Source organism: Pongo abelii, chromosome 21, assembly GCF_028885655.2.
Source record: "Pongo abelii isolate AG06213 chromosome 21, NHGRI_mPonAbe1-v2.0_pri, whole genome shotgun sequence".
Lineage (NCBI taxonomy): Eukaryota > Metazoa > Chordata > Mammalia > Primates > Hominidae > Pongo > Pongo abelii.
In genome coordinates, this window is record NC_072006.2 from 66147726 (window position 1) to 66170890 (window position 23165).

Genomic DNA, 23165 nt, shown 5'->3' on the forward strand with positions numbered 1-23165 from the left:
TAAGGGGTCTTTGCTACAGGAATGGAGGAATCGACTTCCCTCTGACATTCCTCACTTCTTTCTTCTTTCTTTTCTCCTTTTCCTGGCTTTTGAATTTCTCTGTCCCCAGCAGACATGTCTGAGAGCATGTGCATGAAGCGGGGGCCACAGCCTTCTGCCTCGGGGGCTGTGATCCTCTTTGCAGCCAAATGTTGAGGATGTGCTTCTGAAGCCACTGCAACAGCCTCCTAACTCAGCTCCCCAAGTTGTTTGCAAGGCTAGGAAAGGCCATAGCTCTCTTAATATTGTGCCCGAAAGGGGGTGTCTGGGTGTGGCTTCCACTCAGGACACCCCCCTCGGTCCCAGAGGCTGCGGGACCTCCTGGGAACTCAGGGTGCCCCCCACTCCTGTGCAGATCTCTGAGCCTTCTTGCAGTCACCAGGTCAGCAGGCTCCACGCAACATCTCCTGGGCCGGTCCTCACCCCAAAGGTTTAGGTCATCTCGCTGGCCGAGGGTCTTCCTGCCAGCATGCTGTGTTCATTCTTGTCACCTCAGCTGCCCCTGCTTCGGTCACACCAGCTCTCAGGTCCTGGAATTCCTCCCCTCCTCTGCCCCAGGACCTTTGCAAGTGCCATCTGCACTACCAGGAATGTGCTCCCCACCCGAGCCTTCTCTGGAACCTCATTCCCCAGATGTCCACGGAAGGGTCCTGTCATCAAGGAAGCCCTCCCCACCTGTCCCCCCAGCCTGGGTCAGGCTCTCACAGAACCTGTGTCTTCCTTGTAGAGTGCCGCACTTCTGATGTGATAACTTGATTAATGTCTGTCCTGCCCCACACTCTCAGCTCCACTGGCAGTCTCTGTGTCTGGTGTCTGCTGACTGGTGGTATCAGTGATATGTCATGCGAATGGATGAAGGGGAGAGGGAGGGAGGGAGGAAGGAAGGAAGGAGAGAGAGAGAGAGAGAGGAGCAAGCTACCCTTCTTCAGCTGTGCATATCCAGAGGCGCATTCACAACAGGCGGGGGTCCCTTCTTAGGGGAGCAGGATTGGCGTGAGTCCTGGGAGATGGGACCATCATGAGGTCACCGGGGGGGGGGGCGCCCACAGAAACTCCATCCACAACACAACCAAGACCAGGGCGACAGAGGGAGACTAAGGCCCACATTCACACTGCACAAAGATGTGGGTGACAGGTGGGGGCCAGCCGCATCCCAGCCCAGAAAGGGGAAGGGGAAGGGAAGAGGATACTGGACCACCCTCAGCCTATGCTTGGCTCTCTGGCTGCCAGGAGTTGGTCAAGGGGCAGGGGGCCGCCCTGGGACGAGTCCTAGGCTGTTGGATTCTCTGGTGTGCGCCCTTCCTGGGTGTCTGGCAGAGGTTTGCCTCGGCATTCATTGCTCCTCGTGTTGCTTGGATGGCTTTGCAGATCCTGCTGGATGCCGGCCCTGGGAGCTGAGCCCTGCCCGGCATTTGGTCATATTTCAGAGTGGACAGCACAGGGTGGTCCCTGGAGGATGAAAGATGGAGCAGCTTCTGTTCTCTGGTGTCTTCTCAGAAGAAAACATGGGCTTTAAAATTAAATCCATCTTGTCCAGAACACGAGGCCAGTGGTATGGGGCCAGGTTGCCCAGAACCTCAGAAGCTGTTGACCCCACACCTTGGGGTGAGGAGAGGGAGCTGACCCCCAGCAGAACAAGAGCTGGATCCCCATAGGCTCAGAATCCCAAGAGCCGGCTGGCCGCAAACACCCTGCACAGCTCCCTATCCCACCCCGGGGACCCCCGGCCTGACTAGGGCCCTTGTGTGACCCCACTGCACCTGGAGGGCTCGGCCATCCGTGCTGTCATCACCCGGCCACTGACCACCCTGGCCTCAGCCTGTGCGGTTCCCGGCAGACCCCGATGTTCAGTAAGTGTTTGTGGGATGGACGACCTTGACCTTGTGTGACCTTGGCTGGGTGCCTTGCTCCCTGGTGCCGTGTCCATACCGCTGGAGGATGTCACAGGGCATACTGGCCAGAGCATAAGGACAGCAGCCAACATCCACCCAGTGCCTGCCCTATGCCAGGCACTGAGCAAAGGGATCAACATGCTACCTTTGTCCCCCTCCCCAAGTCTCTGCCATCACTCCCATTTCACAGAAACAAAGACTGCTCAGAGAGGGGCCCCTGTTCTTCAAGTCACAGAGACAGGAGGCTGTGGTTGGTGTTTGCACCCCAAGACCAGGGGAGGTGTGCGCAGGGCTGCTGGTGCACACCCGCCTTGCTGGGCACATGCATACCTGCCCCATAGCGCTCACAGCGGGTGCTGAGACCCTGAGGTTCCATGCCTGTGGCTGTGGTGTGAGGACAGCAGGTGTTCCCTCCCCACCCTCCGGGGCCCACCTCCTTGGGGCACGCGGTGCCGGGCCTGACCCCAGGGCCCAATCCTCTGTGCCACCTCCAGCACTGGCTTGGGGATCTGCAGCAGCCACTGCCAGGGGGACAGAGGCAAGGGAGGCTCTGACTACATGTTTAAACAGTTAGATTTAATTTCTCTCCAGACCCTTCTGTCTCTTGTCAAGTTTGTTTAAAACTAATGGAAGTAATTAGCAAACCATGGAGAGACGCGTGCGGCAGGTAGCGGCTGTGGGTACCGGGCACCAGGCAGGCCCGTGTCGGCCGAGGATGGAACAGGTGCCCTCCTCCCCATGAGGATTTCCCTCTGTGGCACCTGCATTTCCTCACAGGTGTTTTCTCCCCCAAGAAACAACTCTTTCGTCCCCCACAATTCTTTCTGGGGCCACAGTGTCCCTAGGGCCCAAGGCAGCAGGCTGGTCTGCGGCTTCCCTGCAGAACCCCTGCATCCTGAGGCAGAGGTGGGGGCCAGCACCCCAGCAGGACCTGAGGGGCCGTAGCCTTGGGGATTCCTCGGAGGCACCTCCTGGGGTCCAGTTCACACATCAGCTGCAGAAAGTTCCCTCAGGATGTGCAAGTCAGAAGCTCCCCACACCACACCACTGCCCCCGTCGTCCGCCAGGCTTGGCATCCTCCCAGCCTCGGGAAGAACCAACACTGCTGGACAAGGGTGACAGATCCCTGAAGTCGGGTGGCAAACCCCTCTCCTCCTCTCACCACCTTGACGAAGGCATGAAACGTCCCTGAGTCTCAGCTTCCTCATCTGCAAAATGGGCCAGTTCCACTTATCAGTGCTGCCTTTCCGTACCTGGCAGCGCACCCGCTGCGTGGAGGCTGCAGGGGCTGGGACAGGATGTGTGATCTGCACTGGGGTTGCAGAGGTGGCTTTTCAGGGCATTGTAGGTTTTTGCTGGTACATTGAGGGAAAAGTTTTCTGGGAATCCATTGGATGTTAATTGTCTCCTGAAGACTAAGAGAGAAATCGGGAGATCAAAAACAAATACATAAGAAAACTAAACTTCCAGCCGGGGCGCTGCCACTGGTCACTCACCTTCACGCCTGGGCAGCTGCTGGCGCAGTCTCCTCTGGGGGCTGTTTGCCATGGGGAGGGAGGTGCGGGGGGTCCCGTGAAGACTCTGGGCTGAGCACAAAGCAGGACAGAAGCCCCCTTTCTGCCCTCAGCCTGATGGGAACCCCGGACCAGCCTGGGGAGGCTTTGCCCCTACTTCACCCTGACCAGGTGCCTGATGCTGTCCGGTCCCAGGACAGCAGCCCTGGCCTCAGCACACTCACCAGTCCTGGGGGGACATGGGAGGACACGGGAATCCCAGGTATGAAGCCAGGGAATGAAACAAAAATGGGTGATGTGAGGGGAGGGGTGGGGGAGGTTACAGGTTTCCACGGGAGCCAACATCCCAGCCAGGCCTGAGCACTGGGCCGGAGCCAGCTCCACCAGAAACCACCAGTTACAACCTCTGTGTCCAGTCTGCAGAGTCCAGACTGCGGGCCTGGAGGGGGCTGAGGCACCAGGTTCCTGCCTAGAGGAGGGTGAGTGACAGTGGGCTTGGAGCCCAGGCCCAGCTCAGAAGGTGAAACTGGAAGGACTGCCCACTGCTGGCCAGAGCCAAGGTTCAGGCAGACAGCAGGCCGCTCCCGGCCGCTGCAGAGGCGAGGGCAGCACAGGACTCCAAGAGCCCACAGAAAGTTCTATAAGCAGCCAGGGGCCTCTCCAGTTGACGCCTCAGGCTCAGCCTCCAGCCACATTCATAGAGAGGCAAAGCAGAATCCAAATAAGTCTGTGCCAGGCAACAGCGTCAGGAGCATCCTCTCTGCACACGGGGACACTCAGTGCATGCCGACACCCACACATACATGGGCACTTTTCTGTTGTCCTCCTGGAATGCATTTAATCTTGCAGAGAGAGGCGAAGACTCCAAAAATTAAAAAGGAAGCAAAAGGAAGCAGGTTGAAGAGGAAACAAAGGTGAAAAATAGAATGGAATGTGCTGAGGTTAGTAAATGTCTCAGCATTGTTAGAAAAGCCAGCTACGGTACTGCCTCTGAGCTTCCCAGTAGCCAAAGTGAAAAGGGAAACCATATTTAGGCAATTCACAAGGAAAGACAAATAGGATATGGGGAGGAGTCCCCATCCCAAGACCTCAGACATCTCTCCCCTGGGGCTGCCCTGCATACTCACTTGCCGTTTCTGTAGCATGGCAAATTGTTAGTAACATTCTGAGTTGTGTTCACAGGTACCCACATTTCACAGTTTCCAAATAGAGTGTTCATACATTCAGTGCTAATGTTCTATGAATGCCCCTGGCATCTCAGAAGACCTGCCTTATTGCTCTTTCCTTATGAAAGAGGCCACAGCCTGGTGGGGCACAGGAGCAGGTACTGAAGGTTCTGAAGTTCCTTTCTTCTCCTGGAGAGCAGGTCCCTCCAACAACTGGGGTCTCTGAATGACTCCCCCATCTTCCGGGCCTCTCTCCAGGAGGGTGTGGGCCAGCACCATTTGCGTAACCATATCCTGACCTTTGTCCCTTGGGCTGCTTCCTTCTCTACCAGTGACAACTCCTGTTTTCCTCCTGCTTCTCTGCGGATGAGGACTCAGAATCACAAATGCTAGTAGGCTGAGTGTTCAGACACAGAGGTAGTGTTTCGAGTGGAACACCCAAGTTATAGTTAGACCGAAACAGGATGTTGGGACTGCATCTTGTCACAAAGCCCTGGAGATTTCTCGTGACTGGACGGGGCCATGTCAGACACAGACGGAAAAGGCCATAAAGATCTAGGAAGTTGCCAGGCGCAGGGGCTCGTGCCTGTAATCCCAGAACTTGAGGAGGCCGAGGCGGGCAGATCACCTGAGGTCAGGAGTTCAAGACCAGCCTGGCCAACATGGTGAAACCCTGTCTCTACTAAACATACAAGAATGAGCCGGGCATAGTGGTGCATGCCTGTAGTCCCAGCTACTCGGGAGGCTGAGGCAGGAGAATCACTTGAACCTGGGAGGCAGAGGTTGCAATGAGCCAAGATGGCACCACTGCACTCCAGCCTGGGCGACAGAGCAAGACTCCGTCTCAAAAAAACAAACAACAACAACAACAAAAATCTAGGAAGCCGGTGTGCAGGGGCCCTGGTGCGGTTCCCTGGGCATCACTCCCCCAAGCCACCCATGGAGCTGCCTTTGAGGGCGTTATTGTCAGTTTCATCCAGGGTGTCTCCTGCAGGGAACACCTTTCACCTGCAAAGTCCTTGGTTCACGTGGCCGACACCCCCGCTGTTTCCTGCCTGGCTTTCAGATGTTGGTGGCCCATTCATTCTCAAAGAAGCTTCAACGCTTGCCTAAGATGTCGCCAAAGCTGTGTGCCTGTCTTTTTTTTTTTTTGAGACAGAGTCTCGCTCTGTTGCCCAGGCTGGAGTGCAGTGGCGCGATCTCGGCTCACTGCAAGCTCCGCCTCCTGGGCTCACGCCATTCTCCTGCCTCAGCCTCCTGAGTAGCTGGGACTACAGGCGCCCGCCACCACGCCCAGCTAACTTTTGTATTTTTAGTAGAGACGGGGTTTCAGCATGTTAGCCAGGATGGTCTCGATCTCCTGACCTCGTGATCCACCCACCTTGGCCTCCCAAAGTGCTGGAATTACAGGCGTGAGCCACCGCGCCTGGCCTCCCAAAGTGCTGAGATGACAGGCGTGAGCCACCGCGCCCGGCCGCCTGTACTTTTTTTTAACTACAACACTGTGTTTAATCCTGAAGACAACACAAACCCTCCTGCTGCTGTCCAATTGCATTTGTTTTATTAGGAATTTGCTTTTAGAGAACAAAGGGGCTTATTTGTGTGTTTGTGCTCATCTCTCAGCAATCACAGAGCTGTCATTTTTATCTTTGTCAGTGATAATCGGATGTCAGAAATGATTGATCCACTAAGTTGTTGCTGATTTTAATTTGTTTACCATTGGGCAAACAGTACTATAAAAGCAGTTTGGAATTTTCCTGTCACCTGAAAAAAAAATGTAATGATTCCATCCTTAGAGGGGAAATAGGTCCGGGGAGCCACAGCAGGCCCTTGCCTGGGTTGACCCCGTCCATCAGAGAGCCACCGGGGGGCCCTGGAGTCTGGAAGTTTCATTGCTCTGTTGAACCAGACAGGGTAGAAATGCCTGGTGTCATCACATTTAAAAACATTTTCACATGAAACCCACAAGTGGGAGGTGCCATTGGCTGGGAAGATATCTAAAGTGAACTACTGAGACGAGGGAACAGACGCGTTATTTATTCTTTCAAGGCAGGCAACAGTAAAAGGTGAATGCGAGGGGAAAACACTTTATCTAGTGTAACAGTGAGTCGCTTTTTTTGGTTTCTCAAATAAATAGTAATTAAATCATGTAAGCTGTGACAGCAAAATTGCTTGAAAAACCAATCCTCCCACCATAATTGCTTAGATAGCCACATTTTTATAAATACCAGGTAACTTTATCCATGGCTTTTATCAGCAGAATGTGACACGGGCTGTGGGTGCGTCGTAACTTACCATGGCTGTAGGTGACAGTTGCAAAAGCACATGTCTAAAAAATGCACTAATGTGTCCGGATGAATTGCGCCTCTGGAGGTGTCTTTTTCTGCAGCAGAATTAGAGATGGCCATGGTGCTGGAGCTGTGAAGGGAGGTTGGCATCCTGGTGCCTAGTAGTTAATGTTTTGGAAGCGAAGCAATGCTCAGCACCCAGCGGTATCAATAGACTGTCTGCCTTCAACTCTGTTTCCAGTTCACCAAGAAAGCACTTGGTGGGGCCAGGGTCTGCCCTGGCCACACCTGCCCAGCCCACCCCAAGGCCATTTGCAGGCATCAGGTCTGGCTTAGTAATAAAAAGGACCAGAAACACAGCAGAGCCGAGTTCTGCTGCCAGAATCCACCTGCCGTGGGGGAATGGTCCCAGATGCCAGCTCTCTCTTGCTCCTTCCTTGTACTTAGCCTTCTTGGGGTGGAAAAACAGGTCCATTAGGGGCTTCACAGTCTCCGCTGGCAGGAAGAAGATTTGCATAGGCAAGAGTGGGGGGAACTGAGGGAATATTTTTGAGGTGGAGAATACCCACTGTGCTGCTCACAGACTCCGGCTGGATTTGGAGATAACAGCGGCAAGGGAGAGATGCGTTGGCAGAAGGGAGTGCAGCTGTGTTGTAGATAGAATGGAAGCTCGGCTTTGTTTTTTTTTTCCCCCTCCTTTTTTAAAGGCCTCTGGCTAATTCTCTAGGGGTTGAGATAAAACACACCACCTTCTCGGGAGGTGGAGAAATTAGTGCAAACCTCATGCCCCTGATGCCCACTGGGGGCCTGTAGGGCGTCCTGTGTGGTTGCTGCCATTGTCACCACCCTTCTGCTGGCCAAGCCGACCCTGACTCTCTCCCCCTCCTCTTACAGTCAAGTTCAGCAGCTGTGTGGGGACCAAGGGGACGCAATATGAGACCAGCAGCGTGGACTTCAAAGTTGGGGCAGACGGGACAGTCTTCGCCACCCGGGAGCTGCAGGTCCCCTCCGAGCAGGTGGCGTTCACGGTGACCGCATGGGACAGCCAGACAGCAGAGAAATGGGACGCCATGGTGCGGCTGCTGGTGGCCCAGACCGTGTCCCCGCACTCTGGACACAAGGTAAGGTGTGACCGCCCGGGTCTGCGCTGGAGTTTAGGTGACCTAGTTCCTCCTGCAGGCCCTGGGCAGAGCCTCTGCCAGGGCTCCTACGGGACAGACAGTCACCTCCTCCTCTGGCTGTGCCGCTCAGGCCGTTGCCAACCAAGCACCCCTGCCCTCTGCACTGACCTGAGGCAGGGCCGTCATTGTGGGAAGGCCCCCTGGGCAGGTGCACAGGCCCCACACTCAGGTTCAGATACTATGCCACGGTCTTGTCGCTCTTCATATGTTTTTGAACAAGGGGCCCCACATTTTCATTTCAAACTGGGCACTGCAAATTCTGGAATCTCTTCTGCCTCCCAAAGTTTGTAGTCCACCAGGCCCAGGGCGTTCTGAAGCCTGGAGGGATGAGAAGCAAGCGGAGAACATGTGGTTGGAAAGGAGCCAACCAGAGAGCGGGGAGGGGATGGAGAGAATAAGAGAGAGGAAGGCAGGTGCAAGGAGACAGGAAAGGAGAGGGAGGAGAGGGAGAGAGAGGGAGAGAGAGAAGGAGGGAGAGAGAGGGAGAGAGGTGGAGGGAGAGAGAGAAGGAAAGGGAGGGAGAGGAAGAGAGGGAGAGAGAAGGAGGAAGAGGTGGAGGGAGAGAGAGAAGGAAAGGGAGGGAGAGGAAGAGAGGGAGAGAGAAGGAGGGAGAGAGGTGGAGGGAGAGAGAGAAGGAAAGGGAGGGAGAGGAAGAGAGGGAGAGAGAAGGAGGGAGAGAGAGAAGGAAAGGGAGGGAGAGGAAGAGAGGGAGAGAGAAGGAGGGAGAGAGAGGGAGAGAGAGAAGGAAAGGGAGGGAGAGGAAGAGAGGGAGAGAGGTGGAGGGAGAGAGGTGGAGGGAGAGAGAGAAGGAAAGGGAGGGAGAGGGAGAGAGAGAGACAGACAGACAGACAGCTTCACACAGACATAAAACGTCTGCTCTTCAGGATCCCAGCTGCCCTCTGACTCTGCCTCCTTCTAACCCGGCTGCCTGGCTCACCCGGGTGACAGGGAGGGGCACCTTCACCATCCCCTGTCCTGAGGCTCCCTTTCATCCCAGCATATTCCAGCAGTCCAGCACCAGGCTCCTGAACAACCTGTGTTCATCCCCAGTTCTAGCTGTTAGGTTCCCCATGCCTGATGGGGAAGTGGCCAGGTCCCATTCGCCTTGAGTGTCCTGGCGTTGGTTGCAGCCACTGCACCAGCCTTAAGGTGTGGAGGCTGCTGAAGAAGCTGCAACCAGGCGGCCTGTGGGAGGGCACTAAGGAAGGCCAGCCTGCAGGTCCAGCTGCTGCAGCTGCCTGCCTGAGGGGCCCCAGTGGTGGAAAGAACGTGTGCCAACCCCTCCAGATCCCCCCAGTTAACATGAGGCCTCTATGGGGTCGTTTGAGGTACGGTGAGCAAAGGAAATCACCACGCAAGGCGGTGGCCACTAGCAGTCATGGGCACTCCCTCGGAAAAGGGCTCTCGGGAAGTAAAGTGTTAAGCAGAGGCAAGCAGATTCCTTTCCGTGGGTTTCCCAGAACCTCATGACTCATGTGCTGTGTAAGCCTCTGAGTGGGACCCAGTCTGCAAGTTTCCCCAAACTGTCTAACCAAGGAACCCTTCTCCATGGAAATCTTGCAAGACAGGTGTGCCAAGGAACCCACTTTGGGAAGGGAGGGACCTGTGTCATCTTCTGACTTGTTTCTTATATGGAAGTGGAGGTGGTTTAGGTTAGAAAAGAGAAAATGTGACTCAGGTGGACAGTCTTTACTGCATGATGAGCTGACCCCACGGGGGAAGGAGATCTTGAGCGTCCTCCTGAGTGTGTTAAACCAGGCAGCAGAGCGCACCTGTAATGGCAGTGGCCCCAAATCATGAGCCCCACCTGTGAGTCCTGAAGAGTCTAACACGGTATATGTCATTTTCACTCTTTCCTGAGTGATTATTACAAGCCATGCCCTGGTGAACAAGGCAGGCCCTTAGACAGCCTGGGGACACTGTCCCATGGGGGTCCCTTCCCTCCCAGAGCTGTGCTGGGACACTGACAGGCAGGGACTTCCATCCCCATCATGCCTGTGACTTCCAAACTGTCCCCAAGTCCCCGATTGTAAGCTGAGAGCAGAGCCCCTGAGAGCCTGTCGAAGGCCTCTGATAAAGGCTCTAATTGAAAATATAATGACACCTTTTCTTGGGCATGTTAATGAAGCGATTTCAGATTTAATCCCTTGATCCTCTGCGGAAGGGGCAGGCCCAGCTGTGGTTGCCGCTAGACAGTCCCTGTGGGAATGCACCTCAACCCACGCCAGGCTGGCGCAGGAAGCACCCAACCAGAGAAGCAGGGGACATTGAATTCGTGTCCTAGGCTCAGTGCACCTGGGGGAGCCCAGATATTAAACCAGGCAGCACAGCGTGCCTATAACAGCAGTGGCCCCAAAATCGTGAGCCCCACCTGTGAGTCCAGCGTATGTCGTTCTCGTTCTTTCCTGAGTGATTATTACAAGCCACGCCCTGGTGAACAAGGCAGGCCCTTGGGCAGCCTGGGGACCCTGTCCCATGGGGGCCATGGGGTCACTGTGGGGCACAGCCCTGAGTCCCTGAGACATGACTGTTGCAGGGCGCAGTGGGCGGTCTCCGCAGCCCGGGAGACCCGGTCCTCCAGCACTTTTGTTGCCAATGGTTCCTCTCCTGACTTTCTAGCACCCACTCAGACCTTGCCCCAAGTGGTGTAGTCTGTCTAACCCTCTCCACACCCCTGGAAGTGGGTGCTGTTACATCACGGATGAGAGTGCTGAGCATGTGACCACAGCCCTGTGCTGCATAGGAGAACTGATGTGTGGGGAAGGAGTGGAAAAGGACTTTGCAGGTATGGCAGAGCCTGGCATGGCGCAAGAGCAGCCACCCGGGGTATGGGTGCACGGCAAAGCTTCTGCAACTTACTGGCTGGGTGTTTTGGGAGAATTCACACAACTTTGAGGTGAACTGCTCTGGAGAATGGGAGAGTAATGCTACCCACATCCCAGCCGAAGAGTGTTGGTATTTCATGAGGTTATGGAGGTCAGGAGGTGGAAAATAGCAGCACATATGGCTGTCATTGCCTGGTTCCAGGCTTCACAGTCTTGTGCTTATCACAGCTGCTGGGCCTCGCCAGGTGGCATGGGGGCAGGAGGGAGCAGGCAGGGAGTGGGGGTCACTGTGGGACGCTGGGCCACCTGGTTGATACACCCTTACAGAGCGTGATGCCAGCCTCTATAGATGATCAAGGTGACACCGGATTGCTGGTGTCCTGGCCGCCTGCCAGAAGCAACTGTGCATCTTCCCCAGTGTGAACTGTCACCCAGGCCTTGAGCTGTACCCATCTCCTTTCATATTCAACGTCCAGCACTCAGCCTCATGACTGGGCACATGAGGAGGGACAAGACATAGAAAGAACAATCGAAAGAAGTGGCAGATAAGAAAGGACCCACAGGGGCCGGGTGCGGTGGCTCACGCCTGTAATCCCAGCACTTTGGGAGGCCAAGGCGGGCGGATCATGAGGTTAGGAGATGGAGACCATCTGGCTAACACGGTGAAACCCTGTCTCTACTAAAAATACAAAAAAAAATAAAATTAGCCGGGCATGGTGGCAGGTGCCTGTAGTCCCAGATCCTTGAGAGGCTGAGGCAGGAGAATGGCGTGAACCCGGGAGGAGGAGCTTGCAGTGAGCCAAGTGAGCCACTGCACTCCAGCCTGGGCGACAGAGTGAGACTCCGTCTCAAAAAAAAAAAAAAAAGACCCACAGAGGCTCCACAGCATGGGGCAATCAGAGAGATTTTACAGTAACTATACTTACTATCTTTAAGCAAATTAAATAGAAGACTTTGATAGATAATTAGAAGGTATAAAACAGAATTCTTAATCATTGGGCAGTTTGGAACTGAAAACTAAACCAAACAAAATGAAGAGCTCAATGGATAGATATATCTGCAGATTTGACGTAGCTGAAGAAAGAATTAGTGAAGCAAAGTATATCAAAAACATTCGTGCTCTAAAGCGTGAAGAGATACACAGAAGGAAAATACAGAAGCAAGCGTAAGAGATATTGGAGAAGTAGTAAGAAGGTCTAACGTGTATATTTGCAATATGAGGGGGAGAGAGAAAATGGAGCAGAAGTAATATTTGAAAATATAGTGGCAGAAAATATTCCAAAACTGATAACATTCATCTAGGCATGGATTCAAGAAGGCCTATGAACTCTATGCAGGAGAAATATTTTAAAAAACAGTACCTGGATGCTTTAGAGTAAAATAGTTAGAACCCAAAGACAAAGAGGAAATCTCAAAAGCAGACAGAAAAGGCAGAGTTCCTTTGAGGGAGCAATGACTAGGAGGCTGACTTCTCAGCAGGAGCTGGGGGGTTGTGGGGGGGTTGGAAGACCATTCCAATCCATGCCATTGAATGGTTTCTTTTTTTTTCTTTTTTTTTTTTTTTTGAGACAGAGTCTCGCTCTGTTGCCCAGGCTGCAGTGCAGTGGTGCAATCTCAGCTCACTGCAACCTCCGCCTCCCGGGTTTAAGTGATTCTCCTGCCTCAGCCTCCCGAGTAGCTGGGATCACAGGCGTGTGCCACCATGACCAGATAATTTTTGTATTTTTAGTAGAGACAGGGTTTCACCATGTTGGCCAGGCTGGTCTCGATCTCTTAATCTCGTGATCTGCCTGCCTCGGCTTCCCAAGGAATGATATCTTAAAAGTGCTAAAAGAAAATAGAATTCTATCCAGTAAAACTGTCTTTCAAGAAGTAAAGTTGAATGAAGAGAAACTGAAAGAATCTGTCCCAAATGATGTTCTTCAAACAAAAATAAAACAAGTTGAGGTGAACACTCAGAAATGGAGGAAAGAATGAAGAGCTGGGAAAAGGCCAAGAACACAGAAAAATACAAATGAATCACAGCAGTGTAATGTTTCATGGGTGTAAACAGAGAACTCGAATTTACAGCAAAAACTGCATAAACTTTGAGAAGGAATAAATGGAATCAAAGAGATAGAAGTTGTTTGCATTTTTCTCAAAAATGATGGAAATAACAAATTAATATGACTCCTAAATAAGACGAAAACACTTGTTATAAAGTCTTTAGAAATCACTGAAAGAGTCAAAGTCTGTAATAAAAGGAAAAAATAGAATAATAAAAATTATCAAGCCAAAAAATGCAAGAAAGAGAAATGAAAACAGAATAGATGGGCTACACATTTCTCTTTAAGTAAGATGGCAGATTTGCAAATGTATTTGTAATTATAACAAATGAAAATATATTTTGTTGTAATTAAAAAATTGATGGATAAAGATAAATCCAACTATATGCAGTTTATAAAAGATATATCTAAAAGGTATAAGGCTAAAGGTTAGCAGTAAAATCCTAGAGAAATAAATACCATGCAAGTACAAATCAAAAGGAAGCTAGTGGACTCTGTTAATATCAGATGAATAGAATCTGAGGAAAAAGCATTCTATTCAAGGAGGAACACTTCATAATGATAAATAATTCACCAAGAAGATACAGGAATCCTAAATTTGTGTGCACTTATTAATATGACTCCAAAATATTTATGCCAAAATTGATAGAAATAAAAGGAGAAGTAACTATGCAATCAGTGGTCAATTTTAACAAAATTTCATAGCAAATAATAGAACGAGCAGAAAATATCAGTAAGGAAATAGATTAGAATCACACAATTAACAGGTCTGGCTTTATTGAGACACATAAAAGCACAGAAACCAACCACCACTAAATACACATGATTTTTAAGTATAGACAGAACATTTACAAACATTAACCAAGCAAGTCCCGACGTATTTCATAGCCTTCAAGCAATTCGCAACATACTTCAAAGGTTTAAAATCAAAACATAGTTTGTTTTCTTAACTCAGAGCAAGTAGGCTAGAAATCAATAACAAAGAACATAACTGGAAAATCCCCGTAGATTTGGAAGTTAAGTAAAAGCCTTCTCATTAACCCTTGGGCAGAAAAAAAAAAATCACATGGAAATTAGTGAATATTTTGAACTGAGTAATAAAACTACTGGGATGTAGCTAAAGTCATGCCCAGATGGAAATGTTCAGCCTTAAATGTATACATTACAAGATAAAGAAGGCAGAAAATTGGCTGGGCGTGGTGGCTCATGCCTGTAATCCCAGCGCTTTGGGAAGCCAAGGCAGGTGGATCACCCGAGGTCAGGAGCTTGAGCCCAGCCCAGCCAACATAGCGACCGTCTCTACTAAACATGCAAAAATTAGCCAGCCATGGTGGCATGCCCCTGTAATCCCAGCTGCTCGGGAGGCTGAGGCAGGAAAATTGCTTGAACCCAGGGGGCAGAGGTTGCAGTGAGCTGAGATTGCACCACTGCACTCTAGCCTGGGCAACAGAGCGAGACCCTATCAGAAGAAAAAAAACAAAGGGGCAGAAAATCAACAATCCAGGCATTCATCTCAAGAAACTATAAAAATAACAGAAAATGAGACCCAAAGTCTAAAGAAATTGTTAAAACAGGAGGAGAAAACAATGAAACAGAAAACAATAGAAATAACAAAATTGGTCCTTTAAACCATGAGGCTGATCAGACTGAGCAAAAAGAAAAGGTATAAACTGCAACTAATCCTTATCAGGAATGAAAAGATGACATCGTGACTAATCTCGTAGATGTCAGAAAGATCATTTGGGGATATTATGTACAATTTATACCAATACACTTAAAAATATACATGAAAAGGATAATAGTGTAGAAATATACACCTTACCAAACTAACATAAGAAAAAATCCTGCACTGTTTTATTGTTACAAACAAAACTAAAATCATTATCACAAAGAACTGTCCACACCTGTTGGCTCCACTAGTAAGTTCTACCCAAGCTGTCAGGAAAAATTAAAACAAATCTTACACAAACCTATTCACAGATTACAACGAGAGGAATTGCTCCCCCAAAGTTTTGTCTTCCCAAATCCTTATAGGGAGGATGCACACACTGGAGGTACAAGCCAATGCAGTAAGGCAAGAAAAAGAAATTAGAATAAATAAAACTGACATTATTTGTAGCTTATATGATTATGAATGTTAGAAAATGTAATCTGTCCTAAAAGAACCTGTCCTAAGTTATTGGGACTCATGAGTAAGATTAGCAAGGGTGCTGGACATAATAGTTGTACTTCTATGTACCAGGAATAAATCATTAGAAAATAAAATCTGAACTAGATCCCAATTACAATAGCATTAAAAAGATCATATAACTGGGAATAAATCTAACAAAAATGTACAAGACTTCTTACATTTTGTTGAGAAAAATTAAAGACCTATAAAAATGGAGGGATATGCTGAGCTCATGACTTGGAAGGCTTATGTTAGAATATTGATTCTACCCACAGTTGCCATAGAGTCTACACAACCTCAATAAAAATTCCAGCAGATTTTTTGTTTGCTCGTTTTGGGAAGAGTAAAGAGCCGACTTAAAATTTTTTAATGGAAATGGAAAGGGCAAAGGTGACCTAGAACAAGAAAAAGATGGGAGGACACATCCTTCCAGACAAGTTGTTGGGGCTGTCCAGTGTGCTACAGGACAGTAAGCCAGACTGCTGTCCTCTACCCACTAAATGCCAGGTAAAGCCCCATAACCTCCATATGCAACCAAAGCTCTTTCCAGCCACTGCCAAATGTTCCCTGGGGGGCAAAACTGCCCCCTTTTGAGAACCACTGAACTACAGCCATTAAAATGGTGTCGTTTTGAAGCAAAGATGATTGGATAGACACTTAGAACAAAAATAATGAGCCCAGAAAAAGACATGTAATGTTTTTAAAAATCAGCTTCATGGACATATAACTTTCATACTACAAAATCCACCCAGTTCATCTTTACAATCTGATGAGCCTTGTCAAATGCCCAGGGTGCGGACGCTTGATTTTTTATTATAAGAGCAGCACTGTAGAGCAGGTGCCAGCATGCTGTAGCCCACAGGCCTTTTACTGCCAGCAAGCTAAGACTGGTTTTTACATTTTTAAATGGTTCCATTTTAAAGGGTTATGTAAGTACCTATACAATGTCCTCAATTTTGTCCCTTAGCCTGAGATGCCTAAAATATTTACCATCTGGCCATTTGGGGGAAAGTTTGCCCATTTCTACAGAAACAACAGAGGAAAGACTGTCTTTTCAATAAATGATGCTGGGCCAATGGGGCATCTTTAAGAAGAAAGTAAAATGACCCCTACCTCACACCACAACCAAAATCCATTTGAGGTGGACTGAAAACCTAAACAGGAAAGGCAAAGCAATGCAGCTGGGAGTGATGTGACCCCAGGGTGTGGAAAGCTTCCTCGCACGTGGCACATGAAGTGTGAAACATGGGAAGGAATGATCATTGGACTTTATTAAAAATAAGAATTTCTGCCAGATGCGGTGGCTCATGCCTGTAATCCCAGCACTTTGGGAGGCCAAGGTGGGCAGATCACCCAAGGTCCGGAGTTCGAGACCAGCGTGGCCAACGTGGTGAAACCCTGTCTCCACTAAAAATACAAAAATTAGCCAGGCATGGTGGTGCACACCTGTAATCCCAGCTACTAGGGAGTCTGAAACAGGAGAATCACTTGAGGCTGGGAGGTGGAGGCTGCAGTTAGCCGAGATCATGCCACTGCACTCCAGCCTGGGCAACAGAGCAAAAGACTGTTTAAAAAAAAAAAAAGTACTTCTGATCATCAAAACATATATCTTAAAAATGAGACAATAAGGCAGAGTCTGGGAAAGGACATTTGCCGCACTCACTTATGGACCAAGGACTCACACCTGGAACATGTAGAGAACTTCAGATCACTACCTACAGACAGACAGAAGATGGGTGAGAGGCTTAAACAGGCTGATCGCCAGAGAGCAGTACATCATGGTGGATAAACATAAGACAGAGGTTGGGCATGGTGGCTTACCCCTGTAATCCCAGCACTTTGGGAGGCTGAGGCAAGAGGATCACTTGAGGTCAGGAGTTCAAGACCAGCCTGCCCAACATGGTGAAACCCCATCTCTCCTAAAAATACAGAAATTAGCCAGGTATGTTGGCAGGCGCCTGTAGTCCCAGCTACTGGGGAGGCTAAGGCAAGAGAATCACTTGAACCAGGGAAGCAGTTGCAGTGAGCCAAGATCATGGCACTGCACTCCAGCCTACATGACAGAGCAAGACTCTGTCTCAAAAAAATAAATAAATAAGACTGGCTCAACCTCAGCAGGGCAATCAGAATGGCAAAAATTGGAAAGACTTGTACTACCAAGTATTGGTGAGAATCTGGAGCAAGTGGAATTTTCAAATACTGTTTTTCACTTGTTTGTTTTTATTTTGAGACAGGATCTCACTCTGTTGCCCAAGCTGGAGTACAGTGGCACTCTCTTAGCTTACTGCAGCCTCAAACTCCTGGGCACAAGCAATCCTCCTACCTCAGCCTCTGAGTAGCTGGGACTACAGGCATGCATCATCACACCTGGTTGGTTGGTTGGTTGTTTTTTAACTTTTTGTAGAGACAGGGTCTCGCCATGTTGCCCAGGTTGGTCTCAAACTCCTGGGCTCAAGCAGTCCTCCCACCTTGGCCTCCCAAAGTGCTGGGATTACAGATGTGAGCCACGTTGCCTGGCGTTTGCATATACTCTTGATGGGAGTGTACAATGGTACAAACACTTTAGACAGCAATTCAGAATTACTATTAAAGTCAAATATACATATGCCTCTTTTTGGTGTATGCCCATAGCAGTATAGGCAGGTATTACCAAGAACTCTGTACGGGACGTTGAGAGAAACCTTACACATAATCACCAAAAGCTGGAAACAACACACATGCCCTCACCATTGCAATGAGTCAATAAGTTGCGGTGGGCTCCTAAAGTGGAATATTATACAGCAGTAAAGGTGAACAAACTGCAGCTAGAAGCAATAAAGCCAGCGAATCTCACAAACAGACCAAAGAAGGAGAGCAGGCAGGTGCCAGGCAGCAGGAACATGTGTCAGCTGAGTGACCGCATTCCCATGAAGTCCAAATGCGGGTGGCACTGAGGTGCAGAGTTACAGTCGGTTGAGGGTTCCCTTCAGGGGGCAGCAGGAAGCCATGCTGGGGGACACCAGAGGGTGGGAGGGAGTCTTGTGGCGAGACAGGTGCTCATTCTGCCATCATTTTTTTTAGCTGGTGTTCTGTACGCTGTTGTGCTTATAGTCTATTACTCACAATTTAATTTTTTTTAAACAAATGCATGCAGAGGGCTACCTGACTGTGTTTAGAGAAGGTGGGAGTTCTGATGGGGGCACGTGGTGAGCAAGAGTTCTGCTGGCAGAAGGTTCTGGAGAAACAAATGGCCTCCTTCAAAGCATCAGTTTACAGAGCGCTGGGAGTCCCAGGGCAGTGTTTATTGAGAGGAGCCTGGAAGCAAATTCTGCCAGGGCAGGCGCATGGGGACCCCCAATTTCCTGGTTCTGTAAATTTCATTTCTCTTATGTTGAGGTTTCTTCAAGTGCAGCCTCCTCCGTCCATTATTTTAGCGACTCTGTGGAGTTGGGTAAAACTGACAGCTTTACAGTTAGATGAACCATAAAAATTTGGCAACTTTTCTCCTTCTTTTGTCGCCCTCTCTTAGCAACTATTTAAAAGCAGCCTTTCTGTGGGCAATGCAGGCAGTGCTGGAATCTGGAAGAACTGTTTTTTGGTGCAGTCTTGCAGGAAAGCTGATAGCAATTCAATTAGGAAATGCAAATGAGGTCACATATTTCCCACCGGAGTGCTGAGTCACCCCTGAGGAATCAGAGCAATATTCTGGCCTCACAGGAAACACTCGAGACCGAGTTCTCACCCAGTTGTCATCTGACTAGCTGCTACAGCACTGAAAAGTGGCAATAGGACCTGTGGGTATCGTTTGCAAAAAAGAAACTGTTGTTTATGAAACTAATATCGTGTCTTCTAGCACACGTCAGCGTTTATGAGGATAAACTCGGCCGAGCAATGTCCCACAGCCAGGCGGGCCCAGGCGCTGACCTGTGGACTTTCCTGGGTGTTTCTGTCCCCACAGGTCTTTTGGGCTGAACTATGTCCCCTAAAATTCAGGTATTGAAACCCTAACCTCAGAACATGACTTAACTTGGAAATAGGGGGTTTGCCGATGTAATTAGTGAAGAAGAGGTGATTAGGGTGGGCCCTGATGCAATAGGACTGTGTCCTTATAGAAGGGGAAATTTGGGCACAGACAGGCACAGGGAGAAGTCCTGTGAAGATGAGGCAGAGAGCTGGGGGATGCCTGCAAATGCTAAGGATCAGGGAAGATTGCAGCACCACCAGGAGCCAGGAGAGACGCCCAGAGCAGATTCTCCTGCACAGCCTCCCAGGGACCAGCACTGCGACATCTTGATTTTGGACTTCTGGCCTCCAGAGCTGTAAGGGAATAAATCTCTGTCTCAGCCCGCTGGCTTGTGGACCAGAGCCTTTCAGCCGAGGTGGAGACTCAGATGGCAGAGTGCAGACAGACCCCAAGGCATCCCTGAAGGCAGGGAGGAGTGTCCCCAGCCAGGGGTCCCACCCAGGGCTCCAAACACCCCTGAATCCTCTTGATGCAGCCACTCTTCCCTCCAGGGCTGTTGAGGACAAGTCCCCACCCACGGCAGCCCCCAGGTCCCTCTGCTGCTGTCCAGGCCCTTCCACTGCCCCTGCTGTCCCCCTGCCCACTGCAGGCTCCACAGGGCTTGGGGTGTCCCTGGGGAGAGGAGGGATGAGGAATGGGTGCCATTTGAAGGGCAGCAGCACACAACAGGTGCAGGCACAGTGCCCGGAACACCATACACACAGTGCATGGCACACACACCACACACCACATGCACACATGCCCCACACACACTACGCACACCACACACACGGTGCACACCACACACACAGTGCACACCACACACACCACACACACGATGCATGCCACACACCACACACATGCCCCACACACACCACACAGTGCACCTCACACACACCACACATATACCCTGCACATACAACACACAGAGTGCGTGCCTGTATTAGTCCGTTTTCACACTACTGATAAAGACATACTCGAGACTGGGAAGAAAAAGAGGTTTACTTGGACTTAACAGTTCCACATGGCTGGGAGGCCTCAGAATTATGGCAGGAGGCGAAAGGCATTTCTTACATTACAGCAGCAAGAGAAAATGAGGAAGAAGCAAAATGAAAACCCCTAATAAACCCATCAGATCTCGTGAGACTTATTCACTATCACGAGAATAGCACGGGAAAGACTGGCCCCCGTGATTCAGTTACCTCCGCCTGGGTTCCTCCCACAACACGTGAGAATTCTGGGATATACAATGTAAGATGAGATTTGGGTGGGGACACAGCCAAACCATATCAATACCACACGTACCACACGTACCACACACACGCCCCACACACACAGTGCACACTGCACACACACTGCCTTGTAACACCACACACATAGTGCATGCCACACACACCACACACACACACATGCCCCATACACACCACACACACCATATACACAGTGCACGCTGCACACACCCACACACATGCCCCATACACACCACATACACCATATACACAGTGCATGCTGCACACACCCACACACATGCCCCACACACCACACACACACAGCATGCCACACGTGCCCTGCACACCATATACACCACACACAGTACATTTCATACCACATACACTGCACACACTACATGCCACACACACTACACACATATACACACCACACATACACATACACGGCACACCATGCACACACACCACACATCTACACGTACACACACTCCACACAGTACACACGTGCTGCTACATGAAACACATGCGCGGGTGTTGCACACTCACACTGATACCAAACTCAGTCTGAAAAAGAGTTCTGTGTATGGTCAGTAGCAAAGGACCCAGCACGTCACAGGGTTGGATGCGGCCGCCCAACTGCATCACCCCAGGCTCACTTGGGGTGCTCACCATGCCCAGCCCATGCCCCCCATGCTCACGTTCCAATAGCAGGGCAGGCTGCGCCACTGTGTCCGCTCTGGGCCAAGCTCTCATGCCTTCTTCTCTGCACATTCTGATGAATCACAGACAGCCTAGGAGCACATGGAGGAGGTGCGGGCTTCGTTAGCATGAACGCACCCCCTGGGCTGTGGTGCAAAAGCTCAGAGCAGGATGTCTGGAGTCTGCATCTTGGGCCTGCACCTGAGCTCCTCTCAACCCTGGCCAGGGGCTCGGCTTCTCCTTGCCTCCGATCTGCATTTGTATTCTGGGGGCTGTGGGGCTGACACAGAATGAGAGGGGTTGCTGAGCTGTGGAGGTGGGGCCCACAGGCAGCTGTTAGCAAATGTCAGGTGTGTCACCGTAGAGCACGTGCAAAGGCCGGAGCAGGGAGCCCAGGAGAGGCCTAGGCCAGGGCGAACTCTCCTGCACAGGCCTGTCCTCCACTACTCACGTGGTCCATATCCCCCCATCCCCCAGACCCATCCCCCCATCCCCCAGACCCATCCCCCCATCCCCCAGACCCATCCCCCCATCCCCCAGACCCATCCCCCATCCCCCAGACCCATCCCCCCATCCCCCAGACCCATCCCCCAGACCCATCCCCCCATCCCCCAGGCCCATCCCCCCATCCCCCCATCCCCCAGGCCCATCCCCCCATCCCCCATCCCCCAGGCCCATCCCCCCATCCCCCAGACCCATCCCCCCATCCCCCAGGCCCATCCCCCCATCCCCCCATCCCCCAGACCCATCCCCCCATCCCCCAGGCCCATCCCCCGATCCCCCAGGCCCATCCCCCCATCCCCGGGTCCCTCCCCCATCCCCTGGTCCCTCCCTCCATCTCCTGGAGAAGCCTGGATATGAATCACTTCTTGCCCTTCACCCTGAGAGTGGAGGCCTCGTAAGTGAGGCTGATATTGCAGGGAAGCATCCACAGACTGCGTTCCTCCGTGAGTTCCCCAGGGCTGGCTGGCTCGTGTCTGATCTGAACCTGGACACCTGAGCATTTGAGAACTTTAACTGAAGGGGGCTACAGGTCATCAGGGCAGTGAGGGGATGGTCCCCCAGGGCTCTCCACATGAGCTGTTTCTGCAGAAGGCACGTCTGCCTTGGGAAAGCAACTAGAAGGTCCTGAGCTGTGGGTCCAAGTTTGAAGCTCACGTCTCCAGAAAATAGTGGTTTGTTTTATCCTTCTCCCAAAAGGTGGCCCTCAACGGGACTGAAAAACAGCAATTCTAGAATAAATAAACAGCAACAGTGCCGTTGGCAAACTTGTAGACAACCTGTCCACCTCCTGGCTTTGTTTTGAAGATGACGAGCTATTTTAATGAGTGTGGATAACCTCCACGCTCCTGCAAGTTCAGACAGTGTCACCAGCAGAGGTCTGGCTGCTCAGGCACAGATTCCATGGCCCCTGGGTTCAGCAGAGCGTGTGTTGGTGTCTCCACGCGTGTTTCTCCACATCAGAACACAGAGCCCCCCAGCGCCCTCCAGGGGGCTCGAGTTTCGGGGGTGATAGGCCGTCAGTATTAGGTTTCATGGCCATCCAATGCACCCCAAAGGAACGGCAGCTTGTAACTCTTCAAGGGTGCGAAGGACGGGAGTGACTATTGGAATTGGTCTTGCTTCTTTCAGGCCTGAGAAGTTCAAACTTAGCCAGTGTTTTCAGGCTGCAAACGGCCTTGAATGACATCTGGGCCAGCCCTTCACTTGTACATAGAGGGGCGCCCAGGGCCCCAGAGGCAGTCAGCTGCAGGGGCGGCCCCAGACTCCCCACCAGCCCTTCACTTGTACATAGAGGGGTGCCCAGGGCCCCAGGGGCGATCAGCTGCAGGGATGACCCCAGACTCCCCACCAGCCCTTCACTTGTACATAGAGGGGTGCCCAGGGCCCCAGGGGCGATCAGCTGCAGGGGTGACCCCAGACTCCCCAGGACCAGGCAGGGAAGCCCCCTAGGGAGCAAAATCTGGTGGGTTATTGGTCATTTTCCCCAGGCCGTCCTGGTGGGAGAAGGGCAGACCTCAGTGCAGACGCTGCCAGGGGCATGGTCCCAAAAACATCTGAAGGGGATTGAGCCTGTGGTGACCTGGAAGGTGGCTTGGTGAAGATTCTTGCTGCCATGTGGAGGGTGTCGGGGA

The 23165-nt window shown here is 51.1% G+C and overlaps 1 protein-coding gene across 2 annotated transcripts in view; it reads left to right on the top strand.

Moving 5' to 3' along the window:
• Positions 1-23165, top strand: part of CDH4 (cadherin 4) — a 703097-nt gene that overhangs the window by 493211 nt on the left and 186721 nt on the right. For both annotated transcript variants that reach the window (XM_024239065.2, XM_054541916.2), the window contains one exon: positions 7794-8020. In XM_024239065.2, coding sequence (XP_024094833.2) covers positions 7794-8020 — 227 coding nt within the window. The remainder of the gene's footprint in view (positions 1-7793; positions 8021-23165) is intronic.